Below are 21145 nucleotides of genomic sequence, written 5' to 3' on the forward strand. Positions count from 1 at the left end.
ATCCAAAATACTATATATATATATATATATATATTTTTTTTTTTTTTTTTTTTGTGGTACGCGGGCCTCTCACTGTTGTGGCCTCTCCTGTTGCGGAGCACAGGCTCCGGACGCGCAGGCTCAGCAGCCATGGCTCACGGGCCCAGCCGCTCTGCGGCATGTGGGATCCTCCCAGACCGGGACACGAACCCGTGTCCCCTGCATCGGCAGGAGGACTCTCAACCACTGCGCCACCAAGGAAGCCCCCAAATACTATATATTTAAAAAAGGAAAGTCAGTGCTGAATTCTGGAACACCCCACCCCCATGCACGTGCGCACACAGTTTGACAGTCCAGTGCTTAAAGACAGGCTCCTGCCAGCCAAGAACGTCCGCACAGCTGCCGTAGCTGGAAGCACGGCGAGCGCGCTCTGCTGCACCTGCAATCAGCCCACAGCTGCGTGCACTGCTGGCCCCAGGCCTCGGGCTTGCTCTGTGAGCCAGACCCCGGCTCTGGTGCGGGGCCGAGGGAAGGGCACCTAGAATGCCTTGTGGGGCTCTAAGACCCAAGGAGGGACACGGGATCTGCTGACCTCCAGGAATCTTAAACAGAGACAATACAGCACAGAAGAGGGAAAAACCAAACAAAACCCGAGACCTTGCACAGACCTAGGCTTGAATCAGGACTGATCATATCGACAGCTGATTGACCTCAGGTGTGCTTTCACCTCTCTCAGCCTCTGTTTTCTCATGTTTAAGACAGGGATAACATTCTTTATCTCACATCCTATAGGCATTACGTTGAATTATATGAGCACAGAAGTAAATATTGCAAAAGTACAAAGGGCCTCCCAGGCCAATAAGGCCCTCAGAGCCCAGAGACCTGGCTTTGAGGTGCAGGTAGACAGAAGAGGGTGAAAGCGGGTCAGGAGGAAGAGATGATCTGGCCAAGGAAAGGGCTGTTTAGCATTGTGCCAGGCCTCCTGGCGGCTGTGAGCAGCACACATCTTAGGGGAGAGTGCTACCTGCAGTGGGTCCCAGGTCCAGGCTAGAGTCGTTCAGCACCTCCTCCTCCTCCCAGAAGTACTGTGGCGGCTGCAGGATGCGGGACTCTTCGCTCTCTTCACTGGCGAAGCCAGAGCCAGGGGCTCCCAGGCCAGCCCCCAGGCCCATGGCCTCGCTGGGCTCCTCCGAGTCCAGCGGCTCCAGGCCCGTGGGCAACAGGAGGTCCAGCAGGGAGGTGGAGGTGAGGCCCTCCGGGCCAGGCTCCTCAGACCCGGCTGCACACGTGGCCAGGGATGCTCCTGCACAGACATGAAAGCCGGTGGTTAAGAAGGAAGAGCGGCACAGGGTTGAGACCCTTCTCCAACAGCCAAGAGCCCAGGGGTGAGGGTGGGGCTTCAGGGACACTCCTGACGCCAGGGGGCTGTGAGGGGACTCTGAGACGCTGTACTCATCTCCAAAAGGCCAAACTGCTTAGCCTTCCTTCCCTGTAGCAGGGGCAAAGGCGAGACGGGGAGATGGGCGGGAGAGAGGGAGGAAACATTTGCCGAGTACCCACTCTCCACCACGCTGTGCGGGCGCAGGGCAGCAGAGAAGGGGCCCTGCTTCCCTGGACCTTGTGGGCACACTGTTCCGCAGGCTCCTATCCTCGGCTGAACATTTTCCAAAACTGCATTAAGAATGTGATCTGTTTCAGCAACACACAGTCTTTAAGACCATGTGAGGGACTTCCTGGTGGTGCGGTGGTTAAGACTCTGCGTTTCTAAAGCACGGGGCCTGGGTTCAATCCCTGGCCAGGGAACTAGATCCCACATGTATACCACAACTAAGAGTTTGTATGCCACAACTAAGGAGCCCATGTGCTGCAACTAAGGAGCAGGTGAGCCACAACTAAGGAGCCCTCGAGCCGCAACTAAGGAGCCTACGAGCTGCAACTAAGGAGCCTGCCTGCCTCAACTAAGACCCAGCACAACCAAATAAATAAATATTAAAAAAAAAACAAAACCGGGGCTTCCCTGGTGGTGCAGTGGTTGAGAGTCTGCCTGCTAGTGCAGGGCACATGGGTTCGAGCCCTGGTCTGGGAGGATCCCACATGCTGCGAAGCGACTAGGCCCGTGAGCCACAACTACTGAGCCTGCGCGTCTGGAGCTTGTGCTCTGCAACAAGAGAGGCCGCGCGCCACGATGAAGAGTGACCCCCGCTTGCCACGGCTGGAGACGGCCCTCGCACAGAGGCGAAGACCCAACACAGCAAAAATAAAAAGAAATTAATTAATAAACGCCTACCCCCAACATCTAAAGAAAAAAAAACCATGTGAGGTCACAGGTCAAACTCATCCAGAGCTGGTAATGATACGTCTGTTTGGAATCTTGGACCCCTCTCCTAAGTTATAAGACAAACAAACAAACAAAAAACAATAAAATAAAGGGCATCTTTTTTTCCTTCTCTCACTCCCATTCACTAAGAACAGGAAACAGCCCTCTTTGCTGGTTTCACAATGTCATTACTAATTACACAAATATCACTAACTTGCTGTAAGTCTTCTGGAAAGTTTGGTTTCAGTCTCCTCATCCGAAAAATGAGGAAAGTGGGTGAAATGACCTCCAAATTTTCTTTTCCAAAACTAACATTCAATGATGTAGGAAAGAGGGAATTTCGGGACTTATTTCCTACTCTGCGCCTATAGCGCACTATGATGTGGCCGAACAGCAGTTCACAGAAATTTTTAGTGATGTTTAATAATAAAAATAAACAATAACACTATTGGTGCCATGTGCTAAATGCTTTGTAAGCGTTATCTGAATTTTAATCCTTATTATCACCTTATGAAGTAGTAAACCCTAAGCTTGGCGGATGCCCGTACAATGACTGGCTGCTAAGGAAGACAAGGGCTTTTCAGACTCAGAAATGAGTTCTATCAAAAACAGAGAACAGGGCTTCCCTGGTGGCGCAGTGGTTGAGAGTCCGCCTGCTGATGCAGGGGACACGGGTTCGTGCCCTGGTCCGGGAAGATCCCACGTGCCGCGGAGCGGCTGGGCCCGTGAGCCATGGCCACTGAGCCTGTGCGTCCGGAGCCTGTGCTCTGCAATGGGAGAGGCCACAGCATTGAGAAGCCCGCGTACCACAAAAACAAACAAACAAAAAACAACAGAGAAAGTGTCTGGGGGGACGGAGGCTTCGTATGCTACGCACCAGCTGGACAACACAGGACCACGAATACAACATCTCGTAAGGAAAGCAGTCCGGGGTACAGGGAAAGGGGCGTAACAAAATAACAAGTGTGCCGAAGAGGATTAAACAGGTCTTGAGATCAGACACAGCAAGAGCGTATGGCGCAGGAAAGCGCCCTGGCTTCCTGGCTGAATGACTCCAGGAGAACGTCTGCCCCACCAGCACCCTGGTCTCCTCATCTGTAGAGCAAGACAAGAATTCCTCCAGCCCGCAAAGGCCACCCAGTGGCCACCCAGTGGTCAGCTCCATGCAGCGTATAAACTGCACTGCAAAAAGCACACTGCAGTCTACAATCGTAAGTATCACGAAGGATAGAGAACCAGGACATTTTCAGCCAGGAAGAGAATGTTTAAGGACGACAATGATATCTTCAAATGCATTAAAACAAAAGGTTGATGTGAATAATAAAGATCAGTTATTCTATGTGACTTGAAGGAAAAAACTAAGACTAATGGGAAGAAACATAGACGGCAACGGAGTCTGAAGCAGCCTTTAAGAAGAAGCTGGTGACACGCCGGGTCACCTGCACCCACCCACCTAACTCCTACTCCTGCTTCCACCCTCAGCTCAGAGCAGCCGCCCCGGCCCCCATGGTCTCAGCTGGGCACCCACCACTACCATCGCCTCTGGGCACGTCACAGCACCTTCCTCACTGAACTGTCACAGACCACCTTACAGCCTCCCTCAGCAGTGAGCACGGAGTTGAGCGTCCTGTGTCAGCTTCACCTTCGTCCTGCCGGGGCCTCGACAGTCTCTGAAATGTCACAGGAGCTCAAGACATGTTTGAGAGCGAATAAATCAACACCCTCTTCTTTTACAGATGAGATAACTGAGGCCTCATGAGACTAAAGGTCAACCAACCAGCCAGCAGAAGCACTGTAATTAGCTGGTTTCTCACAAAAAGGTCCTGCAGGTGCTCCGTGAAGAAAGACCAGAAAACTACTCTTTATGTGCCCTTCCTCCAAAGGATATGTAAGGAAGAGAGTACCCAGGATGGCACGGATGCCTCACAGGACTTAAGGAGCAAGGAAAGAGGCCAGACCTGAAGACTGAAGACACCCTCTGCTCCCAGCACTCTGCTTAGGGTCCCCACGAGAAACCCAAACCATAGGGTGGCTCCTCTCCTGAAAGACCTCAAGTTGGTAAAGTGGCCCCCTATATTTCACAAAGAAGCCCCTTTATTTCTATTTCTGCACAGACCCTATGTTTGGAAATAGTTCGTCGATCGACGGTACTCAGGTTAAGAGCTATTTTCTAATTTTTAAAAAGTTAGTCAGAATAATTTAATATTGCCAATCAGATATGATGCCAATTAGGATCTACTTTGGTTTCAGGCAGGCCGCAGTATCGTACTGGAGCTAACATCTGCATTAGACTTTCACTGCTCAGAGGAATGCGGTCCCCCGAGTTCCTATTCTGTGCCACGTACTGTGCCAGGCCCTCTCTGGAGACACAGAAATGAACACAAGACAGCCTCTGCCCTCGGGGAAATAACCACTGTTTGGAAAATGTAATGCAAGTTTTACATAAAATACCAGCTGATACAACAGGTCTACTTTCAGACTTGGTATCCTCAGGGTTGGGGGAACCAAATTCTACAAGACAGTAATCTGGAAAAACTCACGCAGTCCAGGAAGAAAAAACTCAATTGATGAGAAATAATGAAATAACAAAAACTGTACAGGTTCCCAGGGCACCAGAGCAGCCATCTTTGAGACGGCCAAGAGGTGAAGCTCGTTATCCACTTACTGGGAAAGACATTACTTCAGCCGTTTTAGAAAAGCACAACTGACTTTAAGAATACTTGGAAGTCTACCCTGCACGAAACCGCTGGAGGATCAAACACACTTTGCCTCGTCAAAACCCAAGAGCTGTCTCTGCGAGCTGAACCGAGGTGTGATGGGAGGGGAGTCGCAGCCACGTGGGCCTCGGTCCTGCTGACCAGACCAGCCCGGACCGCAAGGAACCTGCATGTGCCCTCTCAGGGGAAGTCTGACCAGCAGTCCTGCTGACTTCCCGCCTCTGGGGATAAAATACTTTGTAGTCGGTGAAGCTCTCTGCGCAGGGCACCGTGGTCCGATGAACTCGCTGGGTCTATCCCCGACCATGTGCGTGACTTAGGCGGGGTCCCCACTCTCTCAACCCCTCCCCTCCACCTGTCACAGTCTGTCCTCGTCCATCTTTCCCAACAGTCTGATAGGAATTAAAAGAGGTTCTGATAATGGTGCTGAAAACCTGTGTGTGAACAAGAGGAATCTGGTTTTTCATTCTTTCTGCGATAAACATTCCCATTTTCTTGAAGTTACTTTTCCCTCTGATGACTCTTTTTCTTTTATATAGACCTTGATATTTTCAAAAGCATTCACAGCGGGTAATTATTTAGGTAATTACGAGATTACTTACTTTCAAGCTTGCCCACCAAAACAGTAGCAGAGACCTAACCATTCCATGTATAATTGCTTTTGCGTTTAATGACTAATCTGCCTTGAGACCCCCACCTGATTCTAACTTTCAGAATTACACTCGTGATTTTTTCCCTCCAGCACCTGTAATTTTCTGCTACTTGCATCACTCCCAGTGGAAAGGAGAGAAAAAGAAGGCACGTGAAAAGGATTCGGAGATCAGCCTCAAAGAACTGAAAATCTGACCCAAACGAACTCAGAAACAGGTGAACGAAGCAGGCTTATATCTTAAGGGGGTGGGGAAAACACGGCCTCTCAACCACCCCCATGTTTTCTCTCTCCTGCAGTCTGCTCCTGATCCCAACACGCTTCTCTGATTTCCACCATCAGCCCACCCCACCCTTCCCCTCATCAGCAGCTCTGAAGTCCAGGGATCCCTAAGCCCTGGGCAGACACCTATTTGGGAACTGCCCGGCAGCATCTGTCACGTGGCCCACACCCTGGTGTGGCAGCTGTCACAGAAATGGTCCGGCACCACCACCCTCTACCGCACACACTGGCTCGTGTGTCTGTGTGTCCTTGCAGGGTGCCCACACCATGGTTTGCAAGGGAGACACGCTGCTGGACACACGCCACCCAAGCACAGGGGTGATAACAGCACATGGAGAGCGCGCCCCATGGGCGGAGGTGGGAGAGGGGGTACACGGAGCCAACCTGCCCACAGTGATCTGTGGCTAGCCAGGAAGAGGCACCCTAACCGCTGGGGATGGTCCCGACTCCCTTCGCTGGCCAGTTCTGGGGTGGCTGCCACACAGAGAAAGAGTGGACAAGCAGTACTTATTTGGCGAGCCTCGCCTTCCTCCAAAGAGGACTTGAGGTATGCAAGGACAGAGGTGGGGCAGCGTCTGAGACAGACGCGGATGCCATTTCTCATGCACACCACCTGGGTCCTTACTCATCCTGGACTGAGCTGGGCGCAGGGACGCGCTCAGGGGCAGTGGCCCTTCCCCGGGATTTTGCACCACGGCCCAGGGCAACGGCCGCTCTGCTGTCACCACCTAACAGAGACCCCCCCCACCCCCGGCCGGGACCCAAACACACACAAACACGTGTGCACCACGCGCCCGCGGGCTGACTGCGCGGGGAGAGCCGCGGGCCGAGTCCGCTGGACGGGAGCCAATGCAGGCACCCGCGGGCGGGCGGGACCGTTCGCGCGTGCACACACGTGCACACACTTGCGCGCGGGCACACCCCCCCAACGCTCCCCCCGCCCCGGAGAGCTCGCCGCGCTGCCAGGACACGTCCTCGTGCAACCCGCCCCGCACACGCCGCGCCGTGGCCGGTCCCCCCGCGCCCCTCCTCCCGCGCCTTCACACCTGCCGTCACCTCCGCGCACGTGCCGGCACCGCGCTCGCCCCCCGCGGCCTCACCACAGTCCGGGGCCCCGCGGCCCTCTGTCACCCGGACACGCACGGCGGGCCGCCGCCCCGCGCCGTCGGCAGCGCCCGGAGCGCGGGCGGCCGCCCCGCCCCGCCGCCCGCCGAGACCGCGCGGCCCTTTGTTGGCGCGGTGCTGCCCAGCGCGCACCCGCCGCCGCCCACTCACCTCCGGCCAGCAGCAGCAACAGCGGCAGCGGCAGTAGTGGCAGCGGCAGCAGCGGAGGCTGCCCCGGGGCCCTCAGCAGCCGGCCCATGGTGCCGCGTCGCCGCTCCGCAGCCGCCTCAGCTCCTCAGGGCCGCGCGGGCGGCGGCGGCGGCGCGCGCACGCCAATTGGTCTGCGCGGCCGTCACTCGCCCCGCCCCTCCACCCGCCACCGGCCAATCAGCGCCGCGGAGGCCGGGGGCGGGGCCGCGTCGCCGGCGCCTCGCGCCTCGCACCTCAGACCTCGCGCCTCTCAGGCCCGCGTCCACCTGGCGCCCGGATCGCGGAGGAGGGGCGTGGCCCCGGCGCTGAAGGCCGCGCTCGCGAGACTATGCGCGGACCCAGCGCGGAATTGGTTGCCCACCTGTGCGCCCCGGGCCCCAACGCTGCGCGGGTCCTAAACTTCCACAAGGGGTTAGTCCCTAGGCCGCGCCGGTGGACGCAGGGCTCATTAACTACAGCCAGAAACGCATGCCTTTCTAAATAACTCTAGGGTTGAGGGGTAAATCACAAGATAAATGTTACTTTGTTTATAAATTAACGACATTGAGAATGTTGCGTATCAAAATCCGTGGGGTGCAGCCAACAGTTCACAGAGGAGAGTTTATAGCCACAAACACATTTATTAGAAGACAGACAGTAAAAGTAAGCGAATTAAGTATTCAACTTAAGAGGCTTTAACACACACCTACACAGAGGAATCAGTAAGTTTCTAACGTTGAAATAACAAAAACCCAGTAGAACTGACTGCTAAAAGCCTGAGAAAGATGAAGAGAGCACACAAATCTTTAGCATCCAGAAAAGGACATAAGTGAATACCATTAGGAATGAAAAAGGGAACAAAACTACAAACAAGACCATTTTAAAATTATAAGCAAAACTTGACGCATATCAATACAAAATTTAAAATCTAATTGAAATCGATACTTTTAAGGAAAACACACATTACTGATTCAAGCAGTAGAAAAGCTAAACAACCAACAATGGGGAAAGATAAAAAGATAATTTTTAAAATCTCCTCTTAAAAGAGACATACCGGGCCTCCCTGGTGGCGCAAGTGGTTGAGAGTCCGCCTGCCGATGCAGGGGATATGGGTTCGTGCCCCGGTCTGGGAGGATCCCATATGCCGCGGAGCGGCTGGGCCCGTGAGCCATGGCCGCTGAGCCTGCGCGTCCGGAGCCTGCGCGTCCGGAGCCTGTGCTCCGCAACGGGGGAGGCCACAACAGTGAGAGGCCCGCATACCGCAAAAAAAAAAAAAAAAGACATACCGCTCCTTTGGAGTGAGTGCATTCTGTCAAACCTTCAACAAATAAACTCCTCCTGAACAAAGTTAGAAAGCTTCCCAATTCACTTTATGAAGTTGAAATAACACAAATAGAAAAAAAAAAAAAAAAACCCTAAGCCAATCTTACTAAACACAGATGCAACTCTCACAAAAAAATGAGCAAGATGATTGCTGCAATGTATTAAATGTTAATATGTCATGATTAAGTGGGGCTTACCCTAGGGATGCAAGATTGGTTGAGTGTTAGAACTAACCTAAACAGACGTTTCTCCAAAGAAGACATACAGATGGCCAACAGACACATGAAAGATGCTCAACATCACTAATTATCAGAGAAATGCAAATCAAAACTACAATAAGGTATCACCTCACATGGGTCAGAATGGCCATCATCAAAAAATCTACAAACAATAAATGCTGGAGAGGGTGCGGAGAGAAGGGAACCCTCATGCATTGTTGCTGGAAATGCACCCATCGGCAGATGAATGGATAAAGATGATGTGGTACATATATACAATGGAATATTACTCAGCCATAAAAAGAAATGAAATTGGGTCATTTGTAGAGACATGGATGGACACAGAGACTATCATACAGAGTGAAGTAAGTCAGAAAAAGAAAAACAAATACAGTATATTAACGTATTTATGTAGAATCTGAAAAAATTGGTATATACAAAGTGGAAATGGAGACAGACGTAGAGAAGAAACGTACGGATACTAAGGGGGAAAGCGGGGTGTGGGAATGGGGTGGTGGGATGAATTGGGAGATTGGAATTGACATATATACACTATTGATAGTATGTATAAAATAATGAGAACCTACTGTATAGAACAGGGAATTCTACTCAATGCTCTGTGGTGACCTAAATGAGAAGAAAATCCAAAAAAGAGGGGATATATGTACGCGTATAGCTGATTCACTTTGCTGTACAGTATAAACTAACACAATATTGTAAAGCAACTATACTCCAATAAAAAAGAAAAAGAAAAAGCTACTCACTCATTTCTCAGCATTAAGAGGATCAGTTTTTTTTAAATCTCAGGAGGGAATTCCCTGGAGTTCCATTGGTTAGGACTCCGCACTTCCACTGCACAGGGCACGGGTTCGATCCCTGGTCAGGGAACTAGATCCCACATGCCTCACAGCAAGGCCAATAAATAAATAAATAAATAATCTCTGGAGATGCCCCCCACCACCACTGGCATGGAATGAAACAGCCTCTACTCCTGATAAAAGGGACAAACAAAAACTTTAGAAGCAAACAAGAAATAGAAGGGAAGGAAAAGTTCCTTAATTCAATAAAGAGTATCTCCTAAAAACGTACAGCAATCATCATACTTAGTGAAGAAACATTAGAAGCATTCCCATTTAAGTGAGGAACAAGAAAAGGACTATCATTACCACCACAAATATTGAATATTCTGTAACAAACAATGCAATAGGCTTGATAGAATAAAATGAGATAAAAATTTGGGAGAAAATTTGGTAAAACTAATCATTTGCAAGCACACCTAGAAAATTCAAGACCATCAACTGACAGACTAATTGAAAACTAATAAGATTTGAGGAAGATTTCTGGATATAAAATAACATAGAAATCAATAACTTTTTAATGTATTATCAATAACCCATTAGAAAATATAGTAGGAAAAAAGATCTCATCCACAACCACTATTGAAAGCCAAGAATAAACCAAATAGAGGTATAAAGTCTAAATGAAGAAAATGATAAAGCTTCATATAACACCAGAACAAAGGGGGAAATGTATCTTGTCCCTGAATGGGAGGATTCAATGTTGTAAAGATGTCAGTTCTTCCCCAGAGTAATCAACAAACGCAATGGAATGCCAACAAAAAACCCCCAGTAGAATGTCTTGTGGAATTTGACAAGCTGACTTAAAAATTCACCGAGGGCTTCCCTGGTAGCGCAGTGGTTAAGAATCGGCCTGCCGACGCAGGGCACATGGGTTCGAGCCCTGGTCCAGGAAGATCCCACATGCCGTGGGGCAACTAAGCCCGTGCGCCACAACTACTGAGCCCTCATGCCACAACTACTGAAGCCCGCGTGCCTAGAGCCCGTGCTCCACAGCAAGAGAAGCCACTGCAATGAGAAGCCTGCACACCGCAACGAAGACCCAACGCAGCCAAATATAAATATAAATAAATAAATTTATTTAAAAAAATTCATCTTGAAGAGAAAATACTCAAAAGTAATAGAAATTTTGATCAAAACACATATAGAAATTAAAATACTGTGGTACTGAATCTGGAATAGATGCATAAACAATGAAATGAAACAGAGAGGTCAGAAACAGACCACTGTACACATGAAAATGTTTTACAGAGGAAGCTTTTCAACAAAGTGGAGAACAGATATTCACTCAATAGTGTTATGTCAATTAATCTGAAAATATAACGTTAGATCCATATTTCACATCATACATCATACCCATTAGACTAAAGTACTAAATCTAATCATTTAAAACGTTGCTTTAGGGCTTCCCTGGTGGCACAGTGGTTGAGAGTCCGCCTGCCGATGCAGGGGACATGGGTTCGTGCCCCGGTCCGGGAAGGTCGCGCATGCCGCGGAGCGGCTGGGCCCATGAGCCATGGCCGCTGAGCCTGCGCGTCCAGAGCCTGTGCCCCGCAACGGGAGAGGCCACAACAGTGAGAGGCCCGCGTACCGCAAAAAAAAAAAAAAAAAAAAAAAAAATTGCTTTAAATATTGGGAATATAGGTCATTTATTAACCAAACACAAAAGGCATAAGGGAAATGAGATATACGACCATATAAAAATGAACACCAAACATTAAAAGAAAAATTAATACCAATTCTTCATAAACTCTTCTAAAAATTAGAAGTGCAGGGAACACTTCCAAACTCATCCTATGAGGCCAGTATTACCCTGATACCAAAACCAGACATAGACGTTACAAGGAAAAAATTCGCAGACCAATATCTCTTAGGAACATAGATACAAAAATACTCTACAGGGCTTCCCTGATGGCGCAGTGGTTGACCGTCCGCCTGCCGATGCAGGGGACACGGGTTCGTGCCCCGGTCCGGGAGGATCCCACATGCCGTGGAGCGGCTTGGCCCGTGAGTCATGGCCGCTGAGCCTGCGCGTCCGGAGCCTGTGTTCCGCAACGGGAGAGGCCCCAGCGGTGAGAGGCCCGTGTACCGCAAAAAATCCAGCAACATATAAAAAGAGTTTTATACCATGGGCAATAAGATTTACCTCAGGAATGCAAGGTTAAAATTTAACATCTGAAAACCCATTCACCCTATCAATAGAATAAAGGCCAAGCCCCACATGATCATCTCAATAGATGGGAAAAAAGCATTTGACACAATTCAACACCCTTTCATGACAAAAACACTCTAGAAACTAGGAAGGGAAGGGATTCTTCCTGAACCTGAAAAAGGGCATGTTACCCCACTGCTAACATCATGCTTAATTGTGAAAGACAAAGCTTTCCCCCAAGACCAGGAACAAGACAAGGCTGTCAAGTCTTGCCACTTCTATTCCATGTTGTACTGAGGTTCCAGCCAGACAAGTAGGCAAGAAAATGAAATAAAAGGCATCCAGGGCTTCCCTGGTGGCACAGTGGTTGAGAGCCCGCCTGCCAATGCAGGGGACACAGGTTCGTGCCCCGGTCCGGGAAGATCCCACATGCTGCAGAGCGGATAAAAAAAAAAAAAAAAAAGCATCCAGAGTGGAAAGGAAGAAATAAAACTACCCTCATTCATAGATGACACAATTTTGTACATAGACGATCCTAGGTTTTCATCCACTAAAAAAGCTACTGGAACTAATAAATGAGCTCAGCAAGGTAGCAGGATATAAGATCAATATACGAAAATGAAATGTATTTCTATACACTGTGTGGTAAGCAGAATCATGGCTCCCCAAAGATGTCCCTAATCTCCAGAGCCTGTGAATACATTACCTCACGTGGAAAAGGGGACTTTGCAGACATGATTAAGTTAAGGATATGGGATGGGAGATGATCCTGGATCATCTAGGTGGGCCCAGTGGAATCCCGAGAGTTCTTACAATGCAAAGAGGGAGGAAGGAGAGTCAGAGTCAAGGAACAACAGGACAACGAAAGCCGAGCTCAGAGTGATGCAATTTCTGGCCAAGGAACGCGGGGATCCTCTAAAAGCAGGAAAAGGCAAGTAAAGGAATTTTCACCCAGAACCCTGCTGACACCTTGATTTTACCTCAGTGAGACCTATTTCAGACTTCTGACCTCCAAAACTAAGATAATAAACTTGTGTTATTTTAAGCCACTGAATTTATAGTAATTTGCTATAGCAGAAACAGGAAACATACAAACTGCAATAGAGTAAGAAAATTCCATTTACAACTTAGGAATAAACTTAATAAAATAAATACGAAACTACAAACACTGCTGAAAGAAGTTAAAGAAAACCTGTGTAAGTGGATGGACATTCCATTTCATGCACCAGAAGAAATGAAATTGTTAAAATCGTAATCCCCAAGTTGATCTACAGACTCAATGCAATCCTCATCAAAATTCCTCGTGGCTTCTTTGCAGAAATTGATAAGCTGATTCCAAAATTCATATGTAAATTCAAAGGGTCCAGAATAACTGAAACAATCTTAGAAAGAAAAAGTTGGCACCAGCACAAAGATAAGCATATCCTTGGAGTAAAATAGAGAGTTCACAGTTATGGTCATATGATTGCCAAGGCAACCAATGGAAAAGAATAGTCTCTTCAACAAATGGTGCTGGGACAGCTGTACATCCCCATGTAGAAAGTTACACCCCCTATGTCACACCACATACAAAATTTACTCCAAACGGATGAAAGACTTAAATGTAAGAGATAAAACTATAAAACTACTTGAAGAAAATATAGGGGTATATCTTCATGACCTTGGATTATGCAATGGTTTTTGAAATTATACCAAAAGCATAAGCCATAAAAGATATATAGATAGGAGATTGGGGGCGCAGTGGTTAAGAATCCGCCTGCCAATGCAGGGGACACGGCTTCAAGCCCTGGTCCGGGAAGATCCCACATGCCGTGGAGCAACTAAGTCCGTGCGCCACAACTAATGAGCCTGTGCTCTAGAGCCCATGGGCCACAACTACTAAGCCCACATGCCCCAACTACTGAAGCCCGTGCACCTAGAGCCCGTGCTCCACAACAAGAGAAGCCACTGCAATGAGAAGTCCATGCACCACAACAAAGAGTAGCCCCCGCTGGACACAACCAGAGAGCCCACGCGCAGCAACGAAGACCCGATGCAGCCAAAAATAAATAAATTAATTAATTAACTTTCTTTAAAAATGAAAAAAATTTGTGCTTCAAAGGTCACCATCAAGAAAAGTGAAGACAACCCACAGAATGGGAAAAAATATACTTGGAAATCATAAATCTGATAAAGGACTTGTGTCTAGACTACATAAATTACTCATAACTCGGTAATAAAGACAACCCAATTAAAAACAATGGGCAAAAATCTGCATAGACATTTCTGCAAAGAAGATATACAAATGGCCAGTAAGCACACGAAAAGACGCTTAACCTCATTAGCCATCAGGGAGATGCAAATCAAAATCAAAGTAAGAAACCACTTCACAAGCACTAAAGATGGCTAAAATCACAAGGACAACGTGTCATACAGAACGTGGAGAAATCAGAACCCTCAGGCGCTGATGCTGGGAAAGCAAAATGGTGCAGCCGCTCTGGAAAACAGTGTGGTGGTTCCTCCACAGCAAAACACAGGGCTGCCATATGACCCAGCAATTCCACTCCTGGGGACACACCCAAGAGAAGAGAGAACACATGTCCACACAGAAAGTTGTTATAGGGATATTCACAGCAGCATCATTCACAACAGTCAAGTGCTCATCAACTGATGAGTGTATAAATGAAATGTGACATATCCCTAAAGTGGAATGTTACTCAGTAATAAAAAGAAGTGAAGCAGTGATATATGCTACAACAGGGATGAACCTTAGAAACATTATGCGAAGAAGCCTGTTGCAAAACACCGTATATTGTATGATTCCATGTGTATGAAATGTCCAGAACAGGCAAACCTAGAGACAGAAAGTACATTTTGTGGTTTTCTAGGGCTGTGGCAGGGGTGGGGGAAAAGGGAGGGGGGTGAACGTTAACGGCTGTGGGTTTGGCGGGGAGATAATAAATGTCCCAAAACTGATTTTGATGATGTGCTAAAACCACTGAGCCGTACATTTAAAATCATGTTATTTAACCATATCTCAATAAACCTGTTACTTAAAATCACACAAGTCCACAAGCATACATTTTATAGTCTTTATAACGCACACACAGCAGTACGTAGTATCCGTATACTTAAAATTTTTACCTGTATGGTATCACACCTTCTGGTATCTGATTTTTCCAGTCACAGTTATCTTTCAGATTAATCCATTAATAAACTTACTGTACGAACAAAAACTTTTAATTGTTCAATCATAAAATACACCAAAGGAGAGCCTCCCCTCGATCCCGCACTTTGCCAGCTGCCCTATCTCACTGCTCCCCTGCAGAACCAGACTTCTCAAGCGTTTCTACGCGTCCAATTTCCGCTTCCTTACCCACTCCCACCCCCTTTAGTCTACTCACGCTGCACTGACGCTGCTGGTCAAGGTCACTGTCAACCTCCGTGTTACCACAAATACCGCATTTCAACTTAAGAGGCACACTTACAACTATTTCCAACAACTCTAAACTGGGACGTTTTACGGTTGACGGCATCCAGCCTTTCTAAATGTTAGCATTTTTGCCTTAGTAGCATATAAAATAATGGTGATTCTTGTAACAGGTGGCATCTGACATTGGATGAAACACGGCACAGGGTGAGATCTGTCGTCTCACCTGACCCTGAAGCTGTCTGGGTCCCAGTTGACCTCAGCCTTCTTGAAAGGTTTCCCTTTCCTGGCTTCAAGAACAATCCCTCCTCTAGTTTCCCCCAGCACCTGCCCGTTCCTAAGTGTCCTTTGCTGGTTCACACGATGGGCACTCAAGCTTCCAGCGGCGATCACTTCTCTCTGCTCTCTGCAGGGTGATTACAGCCAGCCCCACGGGGACACCTGTGGGACCACTACAGCTCGTGCCGAAACCTCCACTCAGCAGCCCAGACTCAAACCTGCCCGCGAAGTTCCCGTTTCTCCTGGGACGTCAAACGCATTTCCAGCCAACTCGTCTACGTGAAGCTCCCGGTTTTCCCCTGACCTCAGCCTATCTCTCAGGCCAGAAGCCTGGTCATCACCCACGGCTTCTTCTTTTCTCCCAGTACCACTTCTTATTCATGAGATGCAAAATACACCTAAAATAGGTCCACTGTCCCCGTCCCCTGGTCCAGACCGCTGCCATCTCTAGGCTACACCCCAGGCTCCCATTCAGCCCCTCCATTACTCTCTCTCCACTCAGTTCCCTGTGGCCGGATAGGACCTCCCTGTAAAACACGTGGGACCAGTTTCGTCTCCTGCTTACAAGCCTCAGGGCCATGTACTGCAGTCAGACTCAGAGCCTTACTGGACCTGTGTGATACTGTGATAGAATAAGAAATATATATTCTGGTCTTCATCCCAGCTCCTGGCCAGACTCCAAAAATACCTTTGTAATTTCCTAAGTGATAAGAAACACTGATAGAAGCATCTTTTGTAGTAGGATCTGGGTTTTACCCCCGGCTCCAGAAACAGCTCTGGAGTAATTTAGGTGAAAAGAGTGTCTTCGTTATTCTTAACAAGACCCTTTTGACCACTCCCAAGTTTGTTAAGGAGGTGAATTTTGGAGAGCCCCTAAGGACAGGGCCGAGTTGCCAGGGGAACCAACCAGGTGATCAGAGGGTTGGAACTTGCCCCAGGCCCTGACCTCCTGGGAGGGGAGAGGGGCTAGAGGAGGAGCTCTAATCACCAATGCTGACGATCCGACCAGCATGCCGTAATGAAGCCTCCACAAAAGTCTGAACTGAAGGAGTTCAGAGAACCTCCAAGGACACATCCACACTGGGATGGTGATGCACCCCACTCTCCATGTGGACCGAAGCTCCTGTGCCCGGGACTCATCATCTGGTTGTTCATCCACATCCTGTAATACAGCCTTTGTAATAAATCGGTCAATGGAAATAAACTCGCCCTGGGTTTGGGAAGCCGTTACAGCAAGTTACCAAACCCGAGAGGGGGCGTGGGAGCAGCCCAGCTGGACAGAGGCGCAGGTGAGCTGTGGCTGGTGTCTGAGCCGAACCTGTGGGGGTCTGCTTGGACTCCTGTAGTTGGCGTCGGAGCTGACACCCAGTCTGTGACCGCAGACAACCGGACAATCGGTTGGCGTGAAAATGCACACGTGAGGTGTTGCACATGCGCAGAAAAAGCTTTCCTTTCAGCCTGCGAGCCCAGCCTGCCTGCTCGGCTTCAGCCGTACCCACTCCCCCTTGTGAGGAGCCCCTTTTAGAGGGTCACTGCCCCCCTAACGCAGGCCCACAGCACCGATCCTTCCTCCCGGCTCTTCCTTACCTGCTGACTGGAGTCTATCTGCCCCATCCCGGCAGAGACCACGTCTGACTTGCTTCTCAGGCCTGGCAGCCACACGGCAGGCTCTCCAGGATTTGGGGGAGGAGGTGAGTGAGGCATCAGACATACTGTGTCATCTGACGTCCGCAGAGCTTTCACCCGAGTCCTCATCTTGAAAGGTTCCAGAAGGCAAAACCTGCGTAAGAGGGACGATCCAATGCGAGGAGACACTTCCGCTCCGTCTCAGGTAAGAAGCAGGAAGACCCATAGGCGTGCAGCGCCCCGGGGGAGCTGTCAGAGCGCAGCAGTGCTAGGGCGAGCAGGGCTGCTCCCTCCACAGCCCGGTCACCTCCAGCCCCTCTGGGTGTACAAGTCTGTCCTGAGGTCCCCTGGTTCCACGGAGACCAGAGGCAGCAACTGCCAACCGAATTGCCCAGCGAGACCGGAACGCACGAACAAGTCCACTCTCCTAGCCTGATCCCCGCCTGCAGGAAACCAGAGGCGAGAGATGGAAGGGCCTTCAAGGCAAGTCCAGGAGAGCCTGGGTTACAATATGAAAACGGAATTGAGACCAGTGTTTAGGTTTACTCCATTTTATTAAAAACTAAAATGACAGAAAAAAGAACTCAGTGTACAAATGAGAGAATGAGGAAGGGGCCAGGTAGGAGAACAGATCACACAGCACTGGTGAGGGGTGGCCCGGCTCCGACGACCCTCTCCTCCCACTGGCGGAGGCCAAGGCTGCAGGGCCGTCAGAGGACGCAAGGCTGTGCCGACAGGTTAGGGTCCCACCTGTGCAGGACCACACGCTGCCTCTACTCACGGGAGCCTAGAGAAGGCTGCAGGCCGCAATTCAGGAAAACACTGCAAATACTGAGAACTCGCTCTTCAACCACAGGCAGCAAAAGCAGCAGGACACGGAACTCACGCCAAGAGGCCAACAGTTCTGGTAACACCGTTACGTGCTCAGTCCCCTAGAACAGCCCCCAGGGGCCCCGAACACAATCGACTTCAATCCCCAGAAGGAGGTCACGCGAACCTCCTGCAAGTGGTGGGCGGCTGTCCGAGGGCTGAAAACGCAGCTCTGGGAACTCAAGTGCCCCGAGATGAGAGCAAAGGAAGCGAGTCAAGGAAATAAACACCCCGGACATGGGGTGGAGCCACACGGCACCGCTGCGAGCCCGGCCCCACAACTCGGAGCCCCGCGCAATTTGGTTTTGGGTCCCTGCAGCGGAGTGGAGTCAGGACGAGGTCTGACCTTCCACCAGGACCACAGAGCTGCCACGGGTGCTCAGAACTGCTGAAGGATCATCTTGCGTTTCAGGTCGTGGGTGAACTTGTTCATCCTGAAGAGCTCACTGTCATAAAAGGCAGACAGGTTGTGGATGTTGATCTGACGAGCCTGAAAAGAGGGGACGTCCAGTGAGCCGTGCGGACGCGTGGGCAGGTCCCGAGCCCGAGGCCCCAGCACGCGTTCAGGGCTGGACCAGGGGAGGCAGGCAGGCGGGGCCTCTGTCCCCATCACACGGAAGAGCGAACCGCTGTGAGGCCGAGGGAGGGTCTGCAGCTGGACACGGGGCTTGAAATTTCAGCCTGGACAATGGCCGTGAACTCGGACAAGCTGCGTGGTTGCCCCGGCCCGGCGCGTCAGCAGGACGGATGACAGTAACGGGACAAGAGTGGGACACGTGCATTGTGACGGCCCGGGCAAACCCCGCCCCTGGCCATGCCCATACCTTGTCCACCAAGTCCTTCTCGGGCACCTCGATCGTGTCCTGCTGGGCCCCGAAGCGGTTGCGCTGATACATCACCTGCTCGGCCACCAGCTGCTTCAGGATGAAGAGCAGCAGCTCGTTGTTGTCCCGGCGGAACGACAGGTAGCGGGCAAAGGTCTACGGCGAGAGCAGAGGTGAGCCTCCTGCCGGGCGCCCCCAAGCCAGCTGCTCCTGGCAGCAGAGGCAGGTTGGACTCCCGCGGTCCAGGCCCCGCCCCCCGCGGCCCCGGCCCCGCCCCCACCTTCCGCATGCTGCGCATGACGCTGAACTTCTGCGTGTCCACGAAGCTCTCGAGCATCACGCGGATGGCCATGTTGACGTCATCCTCCATCACGTAGTCCCGGAGGTGGATGCGCGCGTGGGCCTCCGCCATGCGGATCATGGATTCGATGTGCCGCACCGTGATGGGGATGCTGCCCGTGGCCTGGAGGGAGGGCCGCATCAGGCCTCCCCGCGGGACAGCCAGCACGTAGCGGAGGGGCAGAGCTGGTGCCGCCGGGAGGCCCAGCTGACCCCCCTGCAGGGCGGCGCCCACCGGAGCCAGGCGCGCCCAAGCTTCCCCTGGCTCCCAAAGCGCAAAGGCACGGCTGCCACCGCCAGCCCAGCGCGCGTGCTCCTGGCAGCTCCGGGGCACCTGGAGTCTGCACGCCTGTGGGCGGCTGTATTTGTTACTGTCGGGTAGCAGGGACCGCGGGACGCAGCGCAGCATCGGGGAGAAAACAAAGCTGTGTTGCTGCGAAGCCCAAGCTAATGCTCTGAAAAGACCTGATGAAGTGAAAAGGTGTTAGGAGGGAGGGAAAGGGAAGGAGGAGTGGCTGGCGTGATTAGGTAGGTGAGAGGGAGCAACCTGCAAGAATTCTGCAGTCCACCTGCTTGCAAGTCGCCTTTAAATTCTCTCCCCACTAGCTCAGGCGCGTGCTCATTTGGGTGAGATTTTTGCAGTCATTGGAACTAAACCAATGGCCCAAGAACAAAGACATCAGCTGTACCCTGAGACAGACAAATGCACGTACGTTTAAGTCCCGCCTAAACAAGACGGTTAAGGCGATTAAGTACGTCTTTAAGGGCTTCCTGCTGCCCTAGTGCTCCCGGACCCACCGAGCGCACAGGTGAGGCTCTGCCGTGCGCCCCCCCGCCCCACACTACCTGCCCCACCCGGCCCTCACCATGGATTCCTTCCTCAGGTCGCTGTACATCTTGGCCACCTTGTCCTGGTCCATCTGGTTGAGCTTCGGGTGGACCTTCTCCTTGGCGTAGATGATGTACTTCTTCAGGACCTCCTGCGGCAGGGGCTCCACGCCGTATGTGTTGGGCATGGGGGGCTCCGGGGCGCCCCCCAGGCCCCCATCCTCCTTGTTGCTGGGGTGATGTCTGATGTGGCTGCCGACCACGAAACGGGCCAGCATCTCATCCTGAGACAAGACGGGGAGGACAAGAGCGGGCTGAGCCTGGCGCCCGCTTGCAGCAGCTCAGCTCGCTGAAGACGCTCTGTAACGACACGTGTCCCCCACCTGCTACGGTCCGGGAGCTCCCAGGGCGCACCCCACCCCCCCCAGTGAGGGCAGAGGAGACAGACAGAGTTCACACTACAGGAAGAAGAGAAGCACGTGGTGGGATGGAGGCCGGAGGACAGTCCAGCTGAGGCCACCAGAGCCCCAGTCACAACATCTGGGAGAAGAGAACAGAGTGCGAGTGAAGCCGCAGAAGGTGAGGGGGTGTGGATGAGAGGAACGGGCAGGGGGAGAGACCTCTCGGGGACGGTGGACTCCCTGCCAGCGAGATGGGATGGCAGGCCGAGAGCAGGACTGTACGGGGAGGCAGGTCCGCCTGTGCCCCCAGAGACGGCTGGCCTCTGACAGGGGAAGCCGGGGGCCCAGCACCAAGGCTGCAGTGCATCGGGCCAGAGGAGGGAAGCTGGGACGAGGTTCACAGCAGCGAGAAGTGAGGAGACCCGGGAGCTGGCGGCAGGGTGTGGGCGACGCTGGGTGGCTGGCCGGGGAGGGGCTGGTGAAGGAGAGAAATCAAGGAGCTCTGGACTGAGAACACGTGGAAAACACAGGCCCACATGGCAGCCCTTCCCTGAGCCTGGCGAGCCACAACCCTGGGCCGACGCCAGGTCCCCAAGCTCACTGCGCATACCCAGGGCGTGGGCTGCATACCTGGACCGGGTCCACCGTGTCCCTCACCACACATAGGACGTCGAAGCGGGAAATGATGGGCTCCGTGAGGTCCACGTTTTCCGAAAAGGTGAGCGAGGGGTCATAGCGGCCACCTGCATCACCAAGGCAGCTCCCCATCAGGGCTCCCGCCC

The 21145-nt window shown here is 51.4% G+C and overlaps 2 protein-coding genes across 4 annotated transcripts in view; both read right to left on the reverse strand.

The window, feature by feature from the left end:
- The window catches only part of PODXL2 (podocalyxin like 2), a 33718-nt gene extending 26379 nt beyond the window's left edge, over positions 1-7339 (reverse strand). For 2 of the 3 annotated variants that reach the window (XM_060110268.1, XM_060110267.1), the window contains exons 1-2: positions 7220-7339; positions 1004-1282 (exon numbers count right to left, since the gene is read on the reverse strand). In XM_060110268.1, coding sequence (XP_059966251.1) covers positions 1004-1282; positions 7220-7307 — 367 coding nt within the window. In that variant the 5' untranslated portion in view covers positions 7308-7339. The remainder of the gene's footprint in view (positions 1-1003; positions 1283-7219) is intronic. The other variant, XM_060110269.1, reaches the window with a different exon arrangement.
- Positions 7340-17636: 10297 nt separating this feature from the next.
- The window catches only part of MCM2 (minichromosome maintenance complex component 2), an 18442-nt gene continuing 14933 nt past the window's right edge, over positions 17637-21145 (reverse strand). The window contains exons 12-16 of the mRNA XM_060110285.1: positions 20994-21106; positions 20001-20246; positions 19076-19258; positions 18796-18951; positions 17637-18461 (exon numbers count right to left, since the gene is read on the reverse strand). Of these exons, the coding sequence (XP_059966268.1) occupies positions 18351-18461; positions 18796-18951; positions 19076-19258; positions 20001-20246; positions 20994-21106 (809 nt within the window). The 3' untranslated portion in view covers positions 17637-18350. The remainder of the gene's footprint in view (positions 18462-18795; positions 18952-19075; positions 19259-20000; positions 20247-20993; positions 21107-21145) is intronic.

This window comes from Mesoplodon densirostris, chromosome 10, assembly GCF_025265405.1.
Source record: "Mesoplodon densirostris isolate mMesDen1 chromosome 10, mMesDen1 primary haplotype, whole genome shotgun sequence".
Lineage (NCBI taxonomy): Eukaryota > Metazoa > Chordata > Mammalia > Artiodactyla > Ziphiidae > Mesoplodon > Mesoplodon densirostris.